This window comes from Manis pentadactyla, chromosome 9 (assembly GCF_030020395.1).
Source record: "Manis pentadactyla isolate mManPen7 chromosome 9, mManPen7.hap1, whole genome shotgun sequence".
In the NCBI taxonomy this organism is placed as follows: domain Eukaryota; kingdom Metazoa; phylum Chordata; class Mammalia; order Pholidota; family Manidae; genus Manis; species Manis pentadactyla.
Genome location: NC_080027.1, coordinates 26572356 through 26598001, shown reverse-complemented (window position 1 = coordinate 26598001; position 25646 = coordinate 26572356). Strand labels below are relative to the sequence as shown.

The 25646-nt window shown below is 36.4% G+C and overlaps 1 protein-coding gene across 7 annotated transcripts in view; it reads right to left on the bottom strand.

Moving 5' to 3' along the window:
• The window catches only part of NOX4 (NADPH oxidase 4), a 155451-nt gene that overhangs the window by 85149 nt on the left and 44656 nt on the right, over positions 1-25646 (bottom strand). For 6 of the 7 annotated variants that reach the window (XM_036923258.2, XM_036923251.2, XM_036923254.2 and 3 more), the window contains 3 exons: positions 11475-11691; positions 9382-9546; positions 9186-9248 (listed from right to left, as the gene is read on the bottom strand). In XM_036923258.2, coding sequence (XP_036779153.1) covers positions 9186-9248; positions 9382-9546; positions 11475-11691 — 445 coding nt within the window. The remainder of the gene's footprint in view (positions 1-9185; positions 9249-9381; positions 9547-11474; positions 11692-25646) is intronic. The other variant, XM_036923252.2, reaches the window with a different exon arrangement.

Here is a 25646-nt window from a genome sequence, read left to right as displayed (position 1 = left end):
CACAACTTAGAATACAGATGTTAGGAAAGCACATACGTGTTTCTGGATAAAAATAATAATGGAAGGATATAGAGGTAGTCATGCAAGCTTCAGTCAATTATTTCCATAAAAAAGCAGATTATGTGCTAGTTCTGTAGTTGAGAATTCATGAAATATATTAATGAACATGATTAATGTCTACCTCAGTTATATTCTAAGAGATGCACCATTTCATGGTAAGCAGTTTTCAAGCTCTCCTAAGTTTTTTTTTTAATCTGCTTATTTACATATTTAAATTAGGTGATAACATACCTTAACAGAATATTTTTTTTGGTAGAAAATCCAAACTTTGGTAATTCCAGAGCATTAGAGATCCCACTATATGTTGAAGAACAAAATGTAAAAGTCTGCCTACATTCTAAGCCAATAAAGGTCTAAAGAGGGAACAGAATCAGAAAATTTCATTTTGGACCCAACTTTGTCATCAAATATGTTACTTAAAATATGGTCACCCAGTTTGTGTTCAGACTACAAGTTTTTAAAGTTCAATGACTTTAGATAGCTTATAGTTTATCTATATGTGCCTCATATTTAATTTCAAGTTTTAAAAAGAATTTTCTCATTAAAGGTATATTTTAATATGCTATTTTATACATTTTTTAGTGTACAAATATAAAACTTACCTACATTTATTTAAATGTCATTTATCATGTTCCTTCCCCCTCTCCTCCCAACTTTCAGGATCAAAATACTGATTCCTAAATCTCAGAGCGGTTGTTTAGTGTTTCCTGCTTGGAACTCACTACTGAGAGGGTACCCTGCCCCAGGATTTAGATGATCCACAGAAGAAAGCTTTCCCACCGATGTCTAAGGGCCTCTCCCTGGAGACAGACCAATTCCACTGACTGGTCAATGAGAGAAAACAAGGTTTGGCCTTTGTGGATAAAATGAGAGTTCCTATGGCCAGGATCCTCACTGAACTTAAACCACCTGATGATGTAACTGGCCTGTTGCTGGGCTGCCGCTTCCACACCTGTAGGCAATAAGCTATTATTGTGCTATATAGAGAGCTGGCCCATTGCTCTGGGCGGGGGCAGAGACGTTAGTGCTCGATGTGCTGTCAGAGAACAAGCCGGGTAATAAACCCTTTCACCCCAAAGAACGTTTTGCTGTCAATTTCTTTGGTCACACTGAATCCATAGCAAACTTGCCCAAGGCTGAAACCCATTGGCAAGACAGCCTTAGTATAGGACAATTCTGAATTTTCATTTTACCTTTAGAGCTCCCGTCAGAACTTCTGAGGCCTCTGTGAGCTCTGATCACAGTTCAACATCTGACTTGCGCTTTAGTGCTTTACTCCTTACCAGGTGTTGCTCTGCACAGGCTGCTTGCAAATATCCCTGCCTCCAAGACTGTTTCCCAGGAAACCCAACCTAAAACATTTCTCCTGAGGCCAGTAAACCAGAAGAAGCAAATCAGCGGTCCCCCCAGTGAGTGTTTTTAAACCAGTCTGTGGCCAGAGCCTAGTTATGCGCATGATGAGGAAAAAAAAAATCAGTTTAACCCGGTCTTGGTTCTCCAGTCATTCTTTGAAACAACCGTTAACAACTTCCAATTTACTTAGAACTTACTATATGCCAAGCATCATGGTTAGCACTTGATTATACTTTTCTAATTAGTATTTAGAGTAACTCCATAGAGAAGTTACTATTATCATCCACATTTAATAAAGAAGTAAACTCAAGGTTAAGTGTGTCACTTGTCTCGTCCAAGGTCACATAGTACCAAGTGGAGGATCGAGACTTCCACTCCAGGCTGTAGGATTCCAAAATCCCTGGTCTACCACTGCATAAAGCCCTCTGATCTCCATCAGTCCTGTCAGCAAACATGTGCCTGATGGTTCTGCCCTAACCAGCACTCACAGAAAATAATCACAACTCCCTGAGAAAGCCCACCAGATTAGCATGTCTTCCTTGTGTAGGAAAATCAATGTCAAGTATAAGAAATGTGGAAACACTTTAAGTGATTAGAACTCCAACCTTTGGATTCTTATTTAAGCCATTACTCAAAACTTAGCTTTACATTGACTGAAATTGTGAAAAATACTATGGTGATTCTCTGCCTTATGTTCTGTACTCATTTTTTGAATTGTCAATTTTAAATGCTTAATCTCTGTTTTTAAAAATGAGATGAAATTCAAACTACTGAAATTGTAATTGTTATATATTTTATTGATTTGATTTTTTTCGCTTGCATTGGCACAGTACATGAAAATAAATATGAGATTATGCCTAGCAGGGGAACATGACTTTCAACTCTCAACAGTATTAGAAGAGCATAGTCGTATGGACATCCAGAATTTCAACTGCATATTTCCCTTGAAAATACATTTTATAGTATCAGGTAAATGTCTCTCCTAAGTGGTAGTTTTCTGTTGTTTGACTCCAACAAGAAGGATATCCAAAAGCAATAGGAGTTTCAGAAACGGGGATGCCCTGATCATCGATGGGATGATGAGGCAGGGGAGAGTACAGAATAGCTCAAAACATATCCTTCATCCAGACATGTTTGCATCTCATCTGTACCACTAACTAGCTGAGTAACTTTGGACAGGTTACTTAATCTCTCTGAACCACATTATTTCAGCATCATATAGAGTGAACAATGCATTTCTCATAGAAATATAGTAATTATTAAATAATGAAATTTTCAAAGTTTAAGGAAGGACTTCTTGGGCATTTACTTAGTAGGGACGATTATCCTTGATAAAGATGGGGTGTGTAAAAACGTGTGTTACTTTTTAGTGGGAATCAGCATATGGGAAATTGCTGTTTTGCTTTATTTCAAAGGGAACTTTATGGAAAATAAGCAGTGAAAATGTTTGAGAATCATGCATTTTACATGTAAGTGCCAAACAGAAGTAATTGGACACAAAGAAAGAAATGGCAGGAAAAGACAATAAATTAGCATAATAGCATAATGCAAAATTTAGCATAGAAATATTTGCTCTACTCAAATTCATTCCTAGGTAGCAGAAAGATTTGTCTCTTTTCCCTCTTATGAAAACAGAAACTGCCCTTGGGGAGTTAGGAGTGAGCCAGCCAGCCATCTTCCCCAAATGTGAGAAGGCTACAAACCGTTTCCTGAGCCTACACATAGTACAGGGTACACAGATGGCCTGATGGAAAGAATTTCCTTTGTCCTAAAACTTCTTTTGGATGCCGACTTTTGTTGCAATTTAAAATATCTATGACATGTAAATGCAAAAAATGATGTTTAAAATATGGATGAATTTGAATACAAAACCTAAGCTTGCAAAATCAAACCTCATTTCAATTTATAGGTTACTAGGCAAACCTAAGAAATAGTGATAGCATTTGTCAAAGAAGCAGACAGAAACTAGGAACAAGTCGTCTTATGTTGTTAGACCTGAGAATGCGGGATAATAGGAGGTAGAAAATGACCCACTGTGTCTGACCAGCTGTTATGCATAAATAGTTTCCCCTTGTCTTTGGTGCCTTTTCCCCAACCACCTCTGCCATACGTACATTTCCCCTTCCTCATCTCAATGAAAGAGAAATTGCCATCATAACCTTTAAGATTAGACTCAGCACCCAACTGGCAAGCCTACTCTTTGACTGAGAGCCGCTTCAGCCATCTGCATTTCCCTTTTCTCCTTGGTGCCTCTAACAGTTTCTTTCTCCCAGCTTCACCTTCCAATTGAGCGTGTGCTAGAGAAAGAAGGGGGGAAAGGAGAATCTATAAAGTATTTCCCAAGCTGGGATCCAAACGCTAATTTTATATAAGGAGTTTTCCATTGTTTCAACAGATACATATTGGGTCACTCTGTGCACCGGACACTGTGCTGGGAATGCATCTCTGAACGAGCTCCTGGGGCTTTGATTCTAGGAAGAGGACAGACATTAAACAAATAATCTAATGATGCTGGTGCTGAAGAGAGTACACAGGTGCTAATAAGAAAAAAAGGTCAAGAAATTTAACCTACTATGGAAAGTTAGTGAGGGAGTCTCAGAGGAAGTGACATTAAGATGATACGTCAAAGATGTGCAGAGTTGCCCAAGCAGAGAGAATGCTTGGAGTAGGAGTAAGTGAAGAGGCAGAGACTGGTTCCCAGGGTGAAGAGACTAGTTTATGCAATGACCCAAAAGTCAGGAAATCAGAAAATGTTAAGTAAATGGGTGAATACAATTTAATGGAATTGTTTATTAAAGAACTTCTCAAAATTATTAATATGTCAACAGGAACTATGACTTTCTTAAAATGATATATATTAAGCAGTATTTTCCAAGCTATTATAGGTCACACAAAAAATGTCTTTTCTTTCCTATTTTTTATTCTCAGAGAATTTTCAGAGGACCATGTCCCTTTAAGAGAACTGGAGCAGTGGGACGGAGAAGTAGGAGAAACAGGGCAAAATTTTTCTTAATTGAGAAAAGAAACAAAGAAAAACTGTGATGACTATAAAACTCCAGGCATCCAATCTCTTTGCCTCCATCTGACACACCCCTGAAGTCGAATCTTCTGAAATGAAGGTACTGGACACAGAGCCTCTGTGCTGAGGGCTCTCCGGGCCCCTCTGGGGTCAGGGCTCTGGGCGGGAGGCCTCGCTGCAGCAGGCTGCTCCTAAGGGGAGTCAGGAGTGCTGTGCACCTAACAGAGCTTCACTGAGGTGACGACAAGCTCTGCAGTCCCTCCCCCACCCAGCCAAACACAGCCTGCTTCCCAAAGTCATCCCTGAACCAACATTTGTCCTCTAAGGATAATGTACTATGGTTTCTATTCTCTTACCTTCACACCACAAAATGTCAAGTACCTGAGAATATTCTTACATCATTTTAACTCTTGATTAACTTGTTTTCCCCTTTACACTGCTCTCCTATCTTTACTTTTGATTCCAAACACTTATTCAGGAGTTCATGGCAGCAAATGTGGAAAACCATGAGTTTGGAAATTAATCAAAGTCTCTGAAAGGTCTACAATGCATGACAGCATTTCAGAAGCTCACAGTAGCCACAGTCATCCTTAAGCAATTCCAGAAAGGATACTAGTTAAGTAAACAAAAACTATTTTTAGGTGAAAATGCTCATCTGAGTACTTGTGCAGAGTACTCATCTGCAGACCAGTTTTTCTTGAGCTGTTCTCACTGAAGTGAAACTGGAGTTCCCGGAACACAAGCTAGGAGCTCTGACCTCTCATTTTCTCTACTACTTCCTTAATCCTCCCTTTTTTTAATGGCTCCTTGGGGAACATTCTGGGGCCCTTAAGCACTTTAGCCTATGTTGGGCAACTACAGATCTAGCACAGTGGTTCTCAACTGTCGGTGATTCTGCCCCTCCTGGCAATGCCTGGAGATGCTGTTCTTGTCATAAGTCAGGGGTCTACTGGATCTAGTGGACAGAGGTTAGCAGTGCTGCTAAACACCCTGTAATGCACAGGACAGCACGCCACACCACGGGATTATCTGACCCAATACGTAAATGATGCCAGGGTTGGAAAGTCCTGGTCTAGCACAAACACCCAAACGTGCCTGTGCGATAGTTTTCTAAGTTTCTCTACTGGTCTCATTATTAGAAATATCGGTATTATATTGAATCAAAATTTATTTTTCTAGAACTTTTTACCTATTAATCTTAACTTCTGCACCATCAGATCCCAAAGGAAAAATATCTAATCTTCCATCTACATGACAGATTTTCAAATGACTGAGACTACTTGTGAGATCCCCAGAGCTTCTCATTTTCAGGTCGAAAAACCACATGTTCCATGTCCCGTACCTGCTTCTCAAAAAACCTAACTGCAGAAGGGAAGACAATAATCCAAATTAAAGGCAAATATTTTGAAGTTGTTTTCAAGAGTAATAAAAGTATAGTTACTGAACACTGGCCACCAATCATGTGCCAGAGGTTTGACACACATTATTTCACTAAGCTGACATTGACAATATCCCTTCCAGATGACACTGCTAGGGCTATTCTGCAGATGATGGAACTCGGGTTTATAGAGAGGTCCAAAGGTAGACCCCAGCACAGAACTAGCAAGTGACAGAGCTGGGACTGACTTCTAACTTGCTTGCCTTTTGTGCGAATACTCACTCCCATTTACATGACTATAATTTGTTCCCCTTTTCTCAACTCTTTCTCCCCTACTCCCAGTTCCTTTTCTTCTGTCTGCTCCCTGAACTCCCTGCTCCCCTTTCCTTTCCTCCCATCTGTGCCTCAAGCAATCTCCAAGGCTACCACAGTTACAGCCATACATCTTCTGGAAAGTAGGTCAGGCGACATGAGGCCTTAAAGCCATTAGGACCTACACACCACTCTTGTCTGCATTTCTCCTTTTTCCCTGGGAAAGGGTCCTGGGACAACTGAAAAAGATTAGATCTAGAAGTCTCAACTCTGTATGTACTATAAGTGAACAGTTCTTGGATTTTCTCTCTGTGTGATGAGTATATAGGGCTTCATTATCCAGTTGACCCTTGAACAATACGCATTTGAATTGCACAGTCCCATCCAAAACCAATAAATATACCAAAGAAGTTGTTGAGATTTGTGACAATTGGAAAAAACATTTACTCTAGCTAACTTTGGTGTAAGAATACAGTATATAATATATATGACACAAAATACTTGTTGATCAACTGTTTCTGTTATTACTAAGGCTTCCTGTCAACAGTTATCTATTGGTAAATTTCCAGAGAGCCAAATTTGTACTTGGATTTTTAGCTGTGCAGAAGTGCCAGTGACCCTAAGCCTGGCATTGTTCAAGGGTCAACTATACTATTTTCCCTACTTTTGTGTATGTTGGAAAACACTTATGTAAAAAACAAACAAACCTGTGTCTTCTTTGTATTTGACATTCAGCAACTACCTTCCTTTCTTAATGTATATTCTCTTTTTCATGCTGTGGTGATAAAATGATTTTTGAAATAAAGTCTTATGTTATACACCTTAAATACATACAGTTTTATTTTTCAATTATATCTCTGTAAAGCTGGAAAAAAAATAAAGTATGAAGCACAAAGGAAGGTTAATTTCTGAAGTAAATTCTGTACGACCTCAAGATCAGGCAAACTTCTTAAACCATTTAAATGAAGAACATTGTACTTGTGTATTTTCTCCCTTTTCCGTTCTTCCCTTTCTCTTCACGTTACCAACTTTATGTTTGTGGAATGTATGGGTTCAGAGAAATGGAAACATGTCTGACAACTCAGAGAACTAAGCTCAGTGCTTCTGACTGTAGTGGCTTCAATCATGGCTTCATGATTCAGCTGAAATGTTGCACACAAAGGTCTGTTAATCAGATATACCTGCCAAGCATCCTGCTGTTTTCACAGAACAAGGGAAATCTTATTAAAACACCTTGTAGGGTGTGCATATTCCAGAGGAACGAAGGGCATGACATGGCTACTTAGCTCCTGATGACAGCTGGGTCCAAAGACTGAGATCCCGGGTTTATATCCTATGAAGGCAATCAAGTTTTCACTATTCCTCATGAGAACACAGCTCCCCTTTCACTCTGATCAGCACCTACCCAGGGCCAGGTGACAGGGTGTCTGGACAACACTCATCCATCTACTGGAGAAACAAGTATCACTTACTTTCCTCCCTAAGGTAGTCCACTTGCCATCTTTCTTGATGAGATGAAGTGCTGTTAGTCACTTCACTAAATGCCAAAATACCTTTCCTTAATCATTCATAAGTAAAAACAGAATGCAAAGTTTGGAGCAACTGAAGCTGGTTTCTGCCTTTTATCCCTTAAATATAGATTTTTTTCTGCCATCACATTTTTTTAAAAATGCAGGTTTCGAGTGGCAAGCTCACAAAGATAACAAAAATTGTAAACAGCGCTGACATATATTTACATGTACCTGACACTTTCCATGTTCCAAGCTTTGTTCTACATGCTTTACTTGTAGTAGTTCATTTAAACTCATAACACATCTATGAATAGGCATTGTTTTTATCACAATATTACCCTGGGAAAACAAAGGCACAAAGAAAAAGGAAGTGACTTGACCAAGCTTTCCAAATTATCAACTTTATGAATACATCAAATCTGGAAAGTGGTTCCCATTCCCAGGACAACTCTGTCCCTACAGCTCAGCACTTTGACACCACTTATTTTTCGGCATTCCCTACCATATTTTGTTCAATTTCATTTGCATATCTTAGGCATCTATTTAGATATGTGGTTCTTCTCAGTTACCACTCTTAGAAACTGAATAAAATCTTAATCTCCATCGTCAATGGAGAATATTAAGGAAATTACAGTACTTTCCTACTGTGAATATTATGCAGTCATTAAAAGGAATGAGACACATATACACATATAGTAACATGGAACATAGTCCAAGACATATTGTTGAGTGAAAAGAGCAAGTTATAAAACAAATGATAGAGCAAACAAATGTCAAATAGCCCTATATATGCCAAATATGTAGGAAAATTTCTGGGCAAATAGATGTCAAACTCTAAAGAAAAAGATTAGGAAGTAGGGGAAATAAAGAAAAGTTCCTATTTTACCTTCTATACTCTGAACTATTTACTTTTTTATAATAGGCTCATGCTATTTCCATAAAGAAAAAAAAAGTTAAATAATGTTAAATAATGTGCTGTAGACTAAAAATATTTGGTGATTCCATTTATTTAGCCAGATCTCCACCCTCCCCCACCACACCACCATTTTTTATTCTATTTTAATTTTTCAATTTTGTTTTCCTTTCTGTTCCTCATATACATCCTGGACACCAATTACACTGGACTTTTTCTTTTCTAAATGCTGCCTGGATTTTTTTTTTTATGCTTCCACTTCAACTCATAGTACCCTCTTTTCCCTAAAATTCAATCTCTCTAAAGAAATCAATGCACATATTATATTTTGGTACCCACTTCGAAAAAGTAAATTTGCAAACACCTAGGAAATTTTCTGCATTTTGAATCAACAAGCTTTACTATGTTTTAAACATATTACTTCCTGAATTATAAAGAATCAGAAAATAATAAATTTAACAGTTACAAAGTTTCTGAACAGATAATTATATTTCTTGTAGGAAAAAAGGCCTTACTTAAACATTTAGGGTATTGTGACAGCCGTAAAAGATTTTTAGAATGAGGTGGAGTACACATATAAAAAAGAAAAAGATGTTTTTCATTATAACAGTTTTTTTAATCAAAAATTAAATTTCTTACCATTGTGAGGGTAAACGGATGATTTTCTAATGCAGACACACTGGGACAATGTAGAATAATATACTAAAAAGCAACAAACATAATTTTTAAGTGACCAAGAAAGAAGTTCAAGTATTCCAATGATGGTACTTCTGCTAATTTTCAAAAATTATATAAGGATAAAGAGTATTTTATAAGTTACTAAATACTGACTCACCTGGCCAGGTCTTGCTTTAAAATTGTCTTTGACCATTCGGATTTCCATGACATCTGAGGGATGACTTATGACCGAGATGATGGTGACTGGCTTGTTGCTCCGGATACACCTGTAAAGTCTTTCGGCACAATACAGGCACAAAGGTCCAGATATCCAAAGCCAAGTCTAATAGAGAATTTTTGAAACACACTTTAAGAAATACTTGAATTGTAGGAATCTTTATATCCTGCCCAATTGCTGATTGTACTGTGGTTCACTACAGTAGTAATATTTAATTTTCATTTTAAAATATGAAACATAAAACAAAATGAATAAAAAATGACATGCTCACTGCAAGTTATTCAGACAAGACTAAAGTGTAAAATTAAAAGTAAAAGTAATGTCAAGACCCTAGCCTCAAACCATTGCCCTAGATATAGCTGCCATTAACAGGTAAGCATTACATTGTTTCATGTATTTTTCTGTGCACATAACTAATAGGTAGTGCATGTACACAATATCTTCATACAAAGATAAAAGAAAGGGAAGTTAAAAGTTCAAATAAATCAGAAGATATTTTTAAAAGAAAATGTGCCAGCCCCAATATTTGTTAAAAAGAGAAAACCCTACACATTTTAATACATATAATGTATACACAGAGTGTACATATACATAAAGTATACATGATATAAAATATATACATGTGTATTTTTGAAATATGGGTTATAGTAAGCATGTTTATAGCATACTACTTTTACTTTTGTTTACATTTACATAATAAATATAATGTGCACAGAAGATAGTATTTAGAAAATGAAAAGCATGGCAGTTTTGCATGTGCGCCTAAGGACAACAGCATACTCTCAGAAGGGCAGAAGCCTATGTGGCCAACCCTCCTGCAATTGCACGCCATTTCTTTCTCATCACTTGGAGGCCGCCAACCCAGACTTATTTTAATGGTCACTTCTTAAAGCTTTATTTACACAGTTATTCCAGACCTTTCTCCTTCCAAACAGACAGATCATGCCTGTTGCTATATGGAGTAAGCCCCATACTGTGCAAAGTCATCACAGAACAAGCTGCGCAGTGCAGCAGGCTTGCAACTTTGAGACAGTCGCTGACTCTTCGAGCATCAGGTTGCACATCAGTAAAAATCACAATACCTGCTCTGCCTAATGTACAGCATTTGCAGGGAGCCCAGGAATGTTCTGAAAACTGTCAAGTCTAACAGAACTCTAGAGCATTATTATTAGGAATAATGAACACAAGACTGGCACACTCATTCCAAAGTCATCGACAGATTCTACCTTTTGACCCTTCTTTTCTTAAAAAAGACATTTGACGTCACTTTCCTCTACTTCCACTCGGTATAGGCAAAGGGTGTGATTCCCCCCGAGCGCTGCTGCCAGAGCCAGGTGGAAAGATTAGGGCCCTTATCAAACTACTCCCTGACTTTTTAAGAAAGACGTTTTCCAAGAGTAAGCATTTTGGTCTAAGACCTGGTTTTACACTCTACTTCTGCCACACGTTAGTCTGTAGAGTTGGCTTAAGGTATTTTATGTATTTAAGCCACATTTTCCTCATCAGAAACTCAGGATGACAGTAACTGCTTCAAAGACCTATTGTGAATACGGGAAGAATTATGCTTACAGGGCATTTTAGCACAGTGCCTAGCATCCATAAACATTAAATAAATTGATTTTATAATGTATTATTTATAGTATATATAATATTGTATGATAATACTATATATACTATAATAAAAATTAGAATTAGGATTAGGTCTTTCACCTTTGTTTTTATTATTCAACCTATTTTTCTCCATGGATAAGGAAAACCTATTTGTCACCAGTGCCATCTTATGCAAATACCATACAGCCAGTTAAGCAGGAATTTTCTATTTCTGTAATATCATAGGTCTTTCTCCTTGAACTGTCAGTAGGCTATACTGGAGTAAAAAGCACTAACTTGCTGTTCAAACATCCTGAAATGTTCTATTCTACAAGAATAATTGTTTTCTATACCTGCAAAAACATGTTTAAATGCAATGCTGATCAGTAGTTATAGGAGCATGGACTTTGCAGAGACCATCAAGGACAAAGAATTAATCTAACCTGTGGAAAATTAGCTTGAAACCTTGGCTCTTCCATACAGATCTGCACAAATGTGTTCTGGGTAAGCTCCTCTGATCTTGAAAGTCCTCCGGGGAAAGATGCATGAGAATGTTCTGGGAGATACCCTGGTAAGTAAATATTCTTGTGGTTGGTTCCATTAAGATGGATGCAGCCAGGAGGATGGGTATCTAAATTAGTCTGATACTTCAGCAGCCCTCTAAAATTAAATTAAGAAAACAATAAAAGAAAGATGAAAAAGAGATTGAAATTCGGGGGCCCAATATAGGAGAGATAACCTTTTTTTTCTTGTTAAGTTTACATAGCACATATCTTACTTAGGAGCAATTGAGAAATCTTTAAATTTTTAATAAATTCTTTATGATGGGACTAAATCAGATTTTTTAACCTCCCAAACAAATGTCACAAACACACTGTAGAGGAGACACATAACCATCTTTCCAAATATTCTTGAATTTTATGGCCTTTAGAGTCTATTAGCCATTCACACAAACATATGCAAGTTTCACTTCAATAAACACTATAATGATGATTAGTTTTGCTCTGTCTTCAAACACAAACTGAAAAGAATAGGGATCACATTTGATTTGTCTAAGAATGGATAAAATAGGCCTTTTTGATTTACAGAGAAATATACAAACGTAACAATAGGAACTAGAAGCCTGTACCTCCCATGGTATAAAAATAATTAATATACAGGCAATTAGAGCTTACACCTATTAACTTTCCAATTTCTCCATTAACAAGACCACATAAATCACTCAAAATAATTACTCTGGAAGGAGAGCCTAAAACCCTAATAGCCCATTCAAATTATTTCATATTTCATGACATTCTAAAATAAACCATCAAAATTTCTGTGTCATGTATAATTTATCAATAACAAGTTAAGTAAGATCTACCTCATGGGGATAATGCACCAAATGATAAGATTGTAAAGAATATCACAACAATCACGGCTACATAAGCAAATCTTGCAGAAAAAAGTAAGATTTGGAAAAGCATTTGAAAAAAATTTTCAGTGTGTTTTAACTTTAAGGATATTAAAATTTTGGTTTCTAAAATTATTTTTCCTGGTTGTCTAAGAGGGTGTTTTTAAATTACCCTCTATGCTCCCAAATAATTAATTAATTTTAGCACATTTAGCATATATATTTAAGCACATCCCAGCTGTATGATTCTCTAATGATTTTATAAAGATAATATTTTAAAGTAACAAAATGTAACATGAATAATGATACTAAATAAATCTAACATATGTAAGTCTAGAAAAGCCTGGCCAAGGCAGTGTTTGGTGGAATTTGCCATCTATTCAACCTGTTTCCCTTTTTCCCCTTTTATGTTCAATTCCTTCTCTTTTTTTATATATTTTGATTTCTTCTTTATAACTAATCATCATGAAGTCATTAGAAAGCATATAGTACCTGTCAAGAGCATCTCAACAGTGGGCTGTATTGCATAACACCCATGGTAGGCCACACACATTTTTTAAAGTAATGCAGTATAGATTACAGCCTAGGTACAGAATAAATTCGTGTATATTATAGAAATATGAGCCAACTACATAATCCTTCATAAAGTTCTACTCATATAATACAACTGTGGTAGCATTATACTTGGAAACCCCATTAATTTGATTCAGCTTCCATTACAAGTCGCTCCTGTTGATCATCTCAGAGTGGTGGCTGACAGGTAGGTAGTCCAAAGAATCTCAGGGGTTTATTCTACTGGGTATAATCCTAACAAATGTTGACTTAACACACTTGGCACTACTTTAGGAGGTTTGACAGAGTTCAAAGAAGGAGTAAAATGTGGCCCTTCACTCTCCAGAAACTTAAAATCTAGTTTAGAAGAAATCTTGGTAGAAGCTGAACATAAGTCAGACCACTGTTAATTGGAACAGCGTTTTAATAATGCCTGGTAGGCACCAGGTCTAATACAGAGCAAGTGATAACGCATATTACATTATCCTCACCACAACTGCATGAAATAGGAATTACTATTCCCATTTTACAAATTAAGAAATTGTTTTAATTAATTACATAACACTCAGTATCACACAGCCAGTAAGTGACACAGCCAAGATTTGAAACCAGTTCTGACTCAAATTCTATATTCTTATCTCTCACTATATAGCAGGTTAATTCACTGGGTCCCCACAACATACCTAAAAAAAAGGTAAGAAATGAGATATTTATTAAGAAAGCATGTCAGGAATTGTTTAAACATCTATTTCTCAAACATGAAGACAAAATAATCACACAAGATAAGGGTGTTTATCTCCTTTACAAAGATGAGAAACCTAAAGCTTTGTTTAGGTAAGAGATTAACTAAGTAGTAGTCAAGGCAATTGATTCAGAAACCGCATCTCCCTCACACCAAAAACCTGTATCATGCAAAGCAAATCAGCTGGTTAAAGGAGAAGGCATCAAGGAAAGAGGTTCAAAATGTGTGTGTGTGTGTTCTGTTGGCAGGGGGGCTTTTCAGGCAAAGGATTGTGATTTATTCCTTCTCCAAAGTCGTAACAGTGTGTAGGTGGACCCCACCCCATGTGCTAATGCTCCTTTGAATGGTAAGTGTTGTTACTTACGCAGGACAAATCTTCCAGCCAGCTCAGTCAAATGAACAGTGTTGCCATTCTTGGTATATAAAGTGGCACATAATATTCTAAAGTGCCTTTTAATTTTGACAGCTTTATGTTATTTTAAACTACTCTCAAGCTAAATGGCATAGGCTACCTCTGTCTTTAAAATCCCATTAAAATGTTCTTTCCTTTGTCTCAGTTTGTAATTGTTGCCATTAAAGAAACATGGGTAAGAAAGAAAGGATATAAGATGTATGGACAGACAAGAACAAGAAAAAGTATCATTCATCAAAAAAAAAAACCAAGTACAGAATCTCGGGTTATTGAGCTGAATTTGGTGGTGGAGATACTGGTGGGTTCCCACGGAAGGACAAAGGCAGATTTTGAATTCAGTATTGGAAAGACAGGTATAAGGCATGCCAGACAAGTGCTTGATGTTTCTACGCCAATTTCCAGAAACTTCCTAACAAATTTGTGTGGTAACAATCAGTGGCCCCATCATAAAATGACTGAAAACAGTCAGAGCTGTTAAGTAATCTACCCAAGACCACCCTGTCAGTCAGAGGCTAAGTCAGAGGCCAAAGGCTATACTCCTTTCCCCTATAACAGGTCCACTCACCCTGCAGAATCCCCCTTCTGCTTAGGGACAATATCTTGACATTAAAGACCAATGTAGGCATTGAACAAAAATGTATGAGTCTATTTGGTTATAGAACTGGAAAAGGAGATAGTATATTTCTACCAAACCAATGATTTTGTTATTTTTCCAGTTCAATTAAATGCAGTAACTTACTTTTTCATTGTAAAAGTAACTTACTTTTTTATTTCACCAGTAAAAAAATAGAAGTGTTAATTTCTTTACTAGCATAGAATTTCTCAGAATTCTTAGAATATGCATTCCCAGAATATAAAGTTTTTAAAAAATTATATTTCAAGACAATTAAAATAATTTCATTTTGAAGAATTTTGAATAGGAAGGTAGACTAGATATTTTGGCTCCTTGAATTGATAGATAAACACCAGATATCATCTCTTTAACACATCTTCTTCACTGTGACCACATTAGTTAAAATTTAGTTATATATTATTTATGGTTTTCACGTGTTTACAATTATTTGAATCTCTGCTACCTATATTTATTTCAGCAGACATGATATACATGGTTTTGAGAAGATTGACAAATGCAATCTTCTCAAGTACATCAGAGCTTTAAGTAACATGTAGTTCTGTGCCTACCAAACAATCCTGATCTTCCTTCTTGCACCATATCACCGCTAAGATATACCTATTTCACATTTATTATTCTATTAAGTTCTGAACTTTATTAATTTAAATAAGGCCACTGCCTTCAAAAAGCTTACAATTTAGTACACTGCTCTCCAACAGAATTTTCTGTGATGGTAGAAAGGGTCTAAACCTGTGTGATCCAACATAAAAACCATGACCTACGTGTGGCTATTTAGCAAGTAAAATGTGGCTAGTGCAATTTTTCATATTATATATTTTTAATTCATTCAAATTGAATAGCCACAGCACAACTATAATGGCTATTATCACATATGAAAGCAGCAATAGGATGTACATGGATGTACAATGACCTTTGAGAGTATATAAGATGGTGAGCTTTATGAAATTCTGGGAAGGGCTTCATAGAGGAAGCAATTGAAGGATGTGGAGATTCCAATAAAGACTAGGAGAATGGCATTCTAGTATGAGGGAGCAGGATAAACAAAGGCTCGTGATTTTTTTCCCCACATCAGTGGAAGAATTTATGTCTTATGCATTTATACATCCCGCACATGTCCATTCTCACTGTCAAACCCTGTCAGTCCCTCAGCAAGTTTCTTGCATAGCTTCTTTAATTCACTTGTAGTGGATTGATTTTAAAGGCAAGTAACAGCCACATAATTTGTTTGAAAACAGCAAGTGCATCTGAAAGTTAAAATAAACAGAACATTCTTGGATGCATGGCTGTATCTCTCATAATTAAATGATAAATAATTTGAAAGCAAAAACCAGGAAGGGAAAAAGAGGTTAGTGAATGGTAAACAGAGAGTTTTGTCAATTTAAGACCAGGATATAGCAGGGGGCAGCAGAAGAAGGCACACAGACTATCTGGGAATAGGAATGCTTATTACCAATGTTTTATAGTTGTATTGTATTATGTTCCAAAGAAGAGATTTGAAGTCTCTTTGGAGTATCTAGTGTTTTTCTTCTATGAGAAATCAAGGATTTTGTGGTGGATCAAAATACACGGTTGTGGATACTACTGTTTTTGCACTCGTAAGGATTTCAAGATGTGTGCTCAACACACACTCACCATATTTAAAAAAATAGGTGTCTTCCTTATTTTCCTTTTTTTCTCCTAGAGGCATTATAGTCACATCATTTTTAAAGTGCCTGGCTAAGACAAAGTCATGGAAAATAACACAGTACACAGAATACATCTTCCTAGGTTATAACACAGAAAGCACACACACAAAAAATTTATGGCAGAAGTTAAATATTATAAAATACCATGCCTGCCAAAAAAGAGAATCACAGAATCATCCCTGCTGCAAATGCAAGCTAAAAATTTCTAACAAATGCAACATTATTTATGATCTTTATGTTTGTGGTGATATTAATCCTATTCAAAATGGAGAGAAAGAAATCCTTGTCCCATGAGAAAACTACTTTTTTTCCTGTTATTCTATAACACACAGAATGTTTCATTTCTTTTCAGAAGAAATATAACAATTTGTTTCTGGCAGTTCTTTTTAGTTTGCTTCAAGTACAAAGACAGAGAGCTTAAGAAAATACACCCAAATCCAATGTTTTAAAACCCACTGGCATTCACTGGCCTCAGTAAAATCCACTAGAATATACACACTTAAGGTCCAGGGTTTGTCTACTGCCTCTGCTATTTTTTCAGATGCTTAGAACAGTGCCTGCAACGTATAGCAAGTGTTCAATAAATATTTATTGAATGAGTGAGTGAAGGACTGGAAGTGTACAAGCAACTTTTTGTTATGGTTGTTGTTGAAACACATGATTGAGGAGTTATCTGGTTTTAACAGACACAGAAGTTCAAATTCATATTCCAACTTCAAAAAAGATGCTTAAAGTTTAGCAGATGGCATTTAGCAAAATAAACCATGTGTGTCCATTTCCTTGTGCAGGAAATACCATTAAGTCAGTCTGCAACTTTCATAATCCCTCTTTCCCCATGAGTACTGCTAAGTCCAACTTGAGACCTCAGTCCTGCCCTGACTCTGAGACAGTTCTAACCTAAGCAGGGATGTTATCAAGAGGGTCAAGCCTACCTGTTAGCCACATCTTTAGTGCTTTCTCAAGCTACAGATCCAGGGTGCCTCAGGGAAACCCTAAGTATCTGGGTACCCATCCAACCAAAGCTATACTCTCATCCCCACGTTGTCTGGTCTGGCCAGGGTCTTATCTCTGCCTCTTTCTTCCCTCGGCTCTTACTACCGACACCTGAGGGTACTAGCATCCTGCAGCTTGGCTGAAGCATGCACTGCATTCAGCTCTTGCTGGTGGTACTGCCCAAGGTACAAAACTGGGCAACACAACAGGACCAGCATCATGGGTGGGTGACATGTGCAGCCCCACGGGACCATGCGCTTAGAAAGGCACTGTGATTGCTTCAATGTTCTGTGGTCACCACCTTGAAATGCTTAATAATGTTTGATCAAGGGGCCCCAATATGGGACTCTAAAGGCATTGGATCAAGATGCAAACCTTCCCTAAGCGTGTGAAGTAAAATACATCATTTCACTGTTTTCTTGGCTGAAAAAGTGAGATAGTACCTGTCTTGCTCTACTTCACAGGTATGTAAGGGAAAGGACTTGGATCTCTCGAGAAGATAAAAATACATAAGCATCCATGTTCCTTAGTATTTCATACTGTCTCTTAGTATTTCCTCTGTTTTCAGGCTTTATTAGAAGGGCGGTGGGGGATAAAAGGATTACTTTACATTTCAGAAAAACTTATCTACTGAAACAGTCTTAAAATAAATGTACTCTTGTTTCTTTTCCTTCTGCCTGAACTTTCTCACCCTGTACCTCTAGCCAGAACCACTTGTTATTATAATTCAGGCCCCAGGAGAAAAACTGAGGTTAAAATTATGTGAAAATGTATTTGGTCTGAAACTCACTATTTACATCCACAAAGTGGGAAAGAGGTCAGCTTACAGTTTGGTAGCTTAAAAATTCATTAATAAATGTAGCTTATAACATAAAGGAATTGATGTACATGAAAATGCTTGGTATCCATCTATCTATCTATACACATGGTATCTTTACAGGAGAAAATAATACATGAGAGAAAATACTACCTCGATTCCCATCCCCACTTTTATTCTGGCTTTCAGGATAAAAGAACAGCAAAGGTAAATAAATCATTAAGAACTTTGTCCAGAATTGTTATATAAAGAAAGCATTTTTTACATAAAAAGGAAAACCAACCCCGTGAATGGGAATTGAGAAGTGGCAAAAAATACATGTCTTAAAAGTCACAGTTGTATAGAACATTGAATTTATTAACATATGAAAATATGTAAACACGATATGAAGGGGATTTGGTTTCCATCTAAGAAAAACTTAATTCCTCAGGAATTTTATCCACCCTATCTATTTTTTTTTTTAAATAATTATTTTTTATTGAAGGGTAGTTGACGCACAGTATTACATTACATTAGTTTCAAGTGTACAACACAGTGGTAGAACATTTATATACATAATTCTAGGTTCCAGCTATCACCCTACCAGGCTGTTACAATATCTTGACTATATTACTTATGCTATACATTACATCCCAGTTACTTATTTATTTTACCATTGGAAGTCTGTCCTTTTATTTTTTTTTTTTCTTTTTGTGAGGGCCTCTCTCATATTTATTGATCAAATGGTTGTTAACAACAATAAAATTCTGTATAGGGGAGTCAATGCTCAATGCACAATCATTAATCCACCCCAAGCCTAATTTTCGTCAGTCTCCAATCTTCTGAGGCATAACAAACAAGTTCTTACACGTAGAACAAATTCTTACATAATGAATAAGTTACATAGTGAACAGTACAAGGGCAGTCATCACAGAAACTTTCGGTTTTGCTCATGCATTATGAACTATAAACAGTTCAAATATGAATACTCATTTGGTTTTTATACTTGATTTATATGTGGATACCACATTTCTCTCTTTATTATTATTATTTTTAATAATATGCTGAAGTGGTAGGTAGATACAAGATAAAGGTAGAAAACATAGTTTAGTGTTGTAAGAGAGCAAATGTAGATGATCAGGTGTGTGCCTGTAGACTATGTGTTAATCCAAGCTAGACCAGGGCAATAAAACATCCACGTATGCAGAAGATTTCTCTCTGTTGATCCCCAATTTCTCACCTGATGACCCCCCTGTGACTGTGCCTGTCTTAGGTTGTTCCTCCCTTGAGGAATCTTACCCGTCTCTGGCTAACCAGTCATCTTCCGGGGCCATACAGGGAAATGTGAAGTTGGTAAGTGAGAGGGAAGCCTTATTGTTTGAAAAGGTTAGCTTTTTACTTCTTTGCATATTTATGCCCTGTGGCTTCTATGCCCAGCATTTGTCTTGAGGTATCTTTACCACTTGGAAGAATTATGATACTCTATCCACCCTATCTATTGAAATAAGAAATTTAAAAAAAAAAGGAGTGAAAGAAAACAAACAGAAAGATGAAAATTTTTCTTCCTGTGATCCAAAGAATTTCCAGCCAAAAAAATCCCCCACAAAAATGTGCCAGTCTACGACGCAGCCCAAATAGTCAAGACTTAAAAGCTAACTCATCTGATCCTGGAACTGATGTTCTAGCTACCATAACAACTTAGGACCTAGGGAACATTAACCGTAAGTGGCAGTCCCAAAATGGGAATCCAAGGTACATTTAAACAAATGCACAGATAATTTGTTTATCGTTGGCGTCAATGCTTTGATAATTAAAGAAAACTGGAAGGGCCTGGAAGGACAACACATTCCTAGTGAAAAGCCAATGAATACAATTGAACTTAATCCAGCAAATAGTGAGTGATGATTTGGGAAAGGAATCCCATTGCTCCAGATGGATAAGAGACATTCCTATCCTTAAAGATACTGTAGTTTACCCAGGATTTGTCACTCGGTTGTATTTTCCTTCTCATACAGGAACTTGCAGGTCCATAATGCGGGGAGGCAGGAGAGAACACTGGAATTTTCTGTAAGTCACCTACAACTTCAGCTAAAACCTGACTTTCTCCTTTTTACCGATGTAAACAAAATGTTGGCTACAGGAAGTGGTACAAGGACACCATGTAGCAATAAGACTCTTGATAAGACTATCTCTTCCACTGTATTTTTATTGGCTCTAGTCTAGAGTCTAGCTTTTTTCATTCTTATTTTTCAAGTTGCATGGAAAAATTTCAGAGGTTAAAGTACACACACATATTATTTTATTATTAGATTCATTATAAAGTTTCAAGTGCCATAAGAAGGTGGTACATTTTTAAGAGATATTTATAAAGCAGTACCAAAAAGAAGGTATTTTCTTTGTACTCTGTTTTCTGGGGGGACTAAATTTCATCTTTAAAACTTTGGAATCCATGTACCTTATAACAAAATTGAATTCCTTACTCAAAACACACAAGCATACACACATACACACTCACCAACTTAGAGAAACTGGAAAGATATCCTAGATCTTCACATGATGTGAATCTATTTCATTTGTAAGCAAGGGCATCTTCCAAATCATGAATAAATAATTCAATGATTCAAGAAGAGGGTAGGAATTAAATGCATAGATTCAGGGTTCAGACTGTTGATTCAATCCCCAGTCCTTTCAGGAAAGCTAGGTGGCTTTGGACAGTCACTTAATGTAACCTTTTGTGTCTCATTTTTGCATCTGTAAAATGAGAACAATAATAGTACTTACCTCAGAGGGTCCTATTTTTTTTAAAAAGTCTCTGTGTATCTGTGTGTATGCATAGTGCTAAAAACAGACTTGTCACATCACTATTATCTAAACCTTGGAAATTATTATGAATAGTATCATTATTATCCTCTCAAATGATAATGAAATGGACAGGCCCATAACTATATTTGTTAGGTAAGTTCTCCTTTCAGGTGAGACATATAATGCCCCAGTGGTTCTTATTCGCCTCCCTTAATCCATTATTTTTAACTGGATAAAACTTAAGCAATAGATATAAAACATATAAATGTAATATTATAGCTCTCTAGTAAAAATCCAGCTTTCAGAGGCTTCATTCAGTTCAGTATTTTTAACTTCTTTTGGGCCATATACACTCTTGCAATCTAGAGAAAAAAAATATATAAACATTGCCTAAAGCCATAAATGCACGTGTGTTTATTATGCATTATATATATATATATATATATATATATATATATATATATATATATATATATATATGTTACATGTGTTTATGTCTGCCTTCAGGAATTCATGGATCCCCTGCTCCCATTCAATGATTCCTAGAGATTATGAATCCAAGTTGAGAACTACTACTCTATTGAAGGGGAAGTAGGATTTGTGGTAAAAATAACTAGCATCAAATTTACAATAATTATGTCAGACCCATCAGAAATTAAGCATCTAGAAAGCATTCAGAACAGGTCATTTGTAAGAGTGATGGATAATATGGAAAGATTTAGCCATGATCACTTTGGTAGAAAATTTTTTGGTAGAAAGTAATTTTTGGTAGAAAAATCCCTATTATAACCTCTAAATTGGGACAAAGCCAGGCGTATCTACCATGTCTATTATTTTAAGGTTCTGAACTCACAAATGCCCATGGAGCCCTATTTAAAGTAAGGTCTCTTTTTGTGATTCTGACTCAAAACCTACCTGAAAAGCAGTCCAGTGGCATCCATAGAACTTTCCCCAATGCCTGGGAATAGGTAGAGTAACCATATATCCTGGTTTATCCACAGCCATTGCTTAATTATTAATAGCATCCCATTTCACTTTCAGAAGTTACGGTTGGACAACAAATTACATAACCACTTCAAATTTAGAGGCAAGGCAAGGGAAACCAAGTATAGGGAAATAAAGTTTTCTCTCTCAGGGCTAGAACAGAATTGGTTTAACATACAACCCCTGGGCTTTCCTTTCCCTGGACTTCACCAAGTTCCCACTTGATGTTTTAAGAAGAGCAGGTGTCTCTCTTCCCAGTGGGACCACAGGAGCCTCTCCTCCTGCCACAGCAATGTGGGTGAAGAGACCCAGAGGGCAAGTGGCTTTTAGAGAAGATACTTGGAAGTCAGCACCTTTTAACATTAAAGCTTATTGCATAAATACTTCCAACCCCCCATAGTAGCTCCTTAATTTCCTCCTCGTAAGGGCATAATAAAGGGATGATAAGCCACTACAGTAAACCTAACTTCATAAACAGTTGTCTAACCCTGGTTCACTTCTTGAGCCTAAACTCCTATGAAGCTGATAGTGTCTCGGGTTCATTAATACCATTGTTGACAAAGGCTGCTCACTGTGTTCCTCTGGTTGAAGGAATAAATGTTCTTAGAAACATCACATAGAACACCATTCCTTTTACCTCCCCTAGAAAAAAATGATTCAAGCTGAATAGAAATCATGTTCTACAATGAGCTCTTGTGAGTATGTAGACCCAAATGGCAAAGAGCTCTGTTTAAAAGAATAATCCAGGTATCATTTATATCATAAAATAAGGTCTAAGTTCAGCAGAGCTGGCACAAGAAATTATTTACACTATTAATTGGTTCTCATTGCTGTACATACATTTGAGGAGGACCTTTCCCCTCTCTTTTTTCACAATGGTCACATGATAATGCCTGTTGCATTTAAATAAAAAAAAATACAATTATTGCCCACAAACACTCCTGAGCTAAAGCCAGTGAAGTGTTGAATATGGTAAGATTGAGAGGCTGGGGTGCCAAATCTCATTTACAGGCATTCCCTCCACATGCCTTTCAAAGGAATAGGGCGAGGCTGTTGGCGGAGGCTCTGTGACATTCATAATTGCTTTCCCTCCAATATCCCTTTTATCAGTAAGTGAAAATGGCAGTGTGTATCTCCTCCCGATGAGTTATTCAAATGAAAATGAAGAAAGAAATGCCCAGTTATATTCATGTCTGGAAAGATGAAACACTTTGGGCTTTTTTTTCCCAAATGTCTTCTGAATTGAAGTATCTTTAGTATAGCACACAAATAGCAGCCGCCTAGAAAGATATATTAAAAATTAGAAGAAAAAATTCCTCTGGAGAAGGCTTGTCTTGCAAGTCCCAAGATAAATCTTTATTGTTAAAATCCACTGAATTTTTGAGACCTAACAATGCTATAAAAATTGTTGCCCTTTCAAGGAATATTCTTTTAATCTGCTAAGCAGTTTTCTTTCTATGTTCATCAAATTATTTTATGGATAGGAAAATCTGGGCTTTTCAAAAGTGCTACATCTTTATTAAAAAAAAACCTGATTCTTCAGTTAGAGGCATCATTTCTTCCTTACACAGCTATTAGTGTTGACACAAGTCTATATTTTTTCCTACAAACATTTGTTACATATGTCTATATTCTGCCTACCTGGCTGCATTCATTTATTTACACCTGGGACAACCCTATGATGTAGGTAATGTCATTAACCCTAACAGATAAGGGGGAAAAGGACAGATTATCTGGCAAGCTTATACAGCAATTAAGTATGTAGCTCTTAATTTCCATGCTGTACTGACCTCTTGGAAAGAAAAAATAATGTATTTAAGAGGTTCATTTGAACACTGAAGAGAAACATCTGAGTTTAGTATATATGAAACATGTTTTTTAGAGTGTCATGCAATAGATTAGCCAATACATAATGAAAAACAACCAAAGACATAGGTAAGAGGAATGAAAATTAGATTAAGCTAAGGGCATAGATAATCATGGAATAAGATAATGAGATCCTATGTAATACTGATTGCAATATATGGAGTAAAGAAGGTAAGACTTCCACTTTGCCAAGGTTGGATCACATATGCCAGGAGGTCTGCATTTAGTTTGGTTTCTGGCTTTAGAAGGGATACATGGGAGCCATGCCAAACTGCAGCCAATATAATTTAGGGGTTAGGAATGTGGTACATGGTTTCGAACCCAAGTTCTTCTACTTACAAGCAAATTACTTCACCTCTCACTGCCCCTATTCTCTCCCCTGGACAACAGGAATAATAACAACCACAAACTCACCAGAGTTGTTGAGAGGGTTTAATGAGCTCAAACATTCGTAAGGTAGTAAGATAAGTATTCAATGAATATTAACCATCACTATTCAAAGAAGAAAGTTTGGACTGATGATGAATCTTGAAATATCACCATGCAAGGAACAGATGAACAAAATTTAGAGAAGGAGAAGAACTTAATTTCCATAGTCTCCAGAGTCAGACACTTTTAGATCACTGGATAGAAGAAAAATTAGAGCTTCCCAAAGACAGAAACAGCTTTTCAGGATTAGATATTACTTAGACGTATTATTGTAGTGGGGGAGGGACTCAAAGAGTCTTGGTCAATATATCTTTTGAGCTGTCTTTAAAATTTGAGATTCTAAGAAAATAAAATGACCTTAGAAAATCATATGAAGTAATTGCTCCTCTTACTGCTTAGTTAGAGAAACCAGTCAACAATGTCTAATGACTTCATCCTTGAAGCCTAAAGTTTTCTAAAATTTCTAGCCCCATTGATCTTTCCAACCTCTGAACTACTAGAATTCTTAAAAATGAAAGATGTTTATGCTTCAAAAATATGAAATCTAAAATTATCTCTAGTGCTTTCAACTGATTTTTTATTTTTTTATTTCCAAACTAATTATTAATGCTGCAAGAGTAAAGATCATATAGTATATTGTTCTTCTATACATTACTATAGTACTTAGCACATTGATGGAGAGAGAATAACTGCCTGGCAAATAGTGATACTCGGTTCAAACTTCAAGCACACTGTTTAACAGAAAAGTCAATACCAACCCAAGAAACATGTTTTGAATAACTGCACTGTACTTGTATAACCAGAAAGTAGAGAATGCAATTAACAAGGTATTTCACAAGTAAAGATATTTCTAAGTTCTCAACGTTGGCACAAATGATAATAATTTCAACAGATTTGCTTCTAGACAGATCCTTTAGCAATAAAAAAGAACATTTTGAGAAAGCTGTAAAATGTATAAGTAGTAATTTTCCTCCACTAGAAGCACAATCTATGTAGCTTCATCCAAAATTAAAGGGTTATAAACTTATAGGGTTTCTAACCCAGGATTACACAGAGTTCATAGGGTTATAAACTCTTAGTTTTAAGATGAATAAATTCTGAAGAACTAATGAACAGCATAGTAATACAGTTAATAACACTGTATTGCATACCCAAATTTTGCTGAGAGTAGATCTTAAACATTCTCACCAGGAAAAAAAAAAAGGTAACTATGTGAAGTGAGGGTTGTGCCAATTTACGTGACTGTGGTAATCACTTCACAATGTATACATATATCATATTGTATGCTTTAAATATATGTACCTTTATTTGTCAATTGTATTTCAGT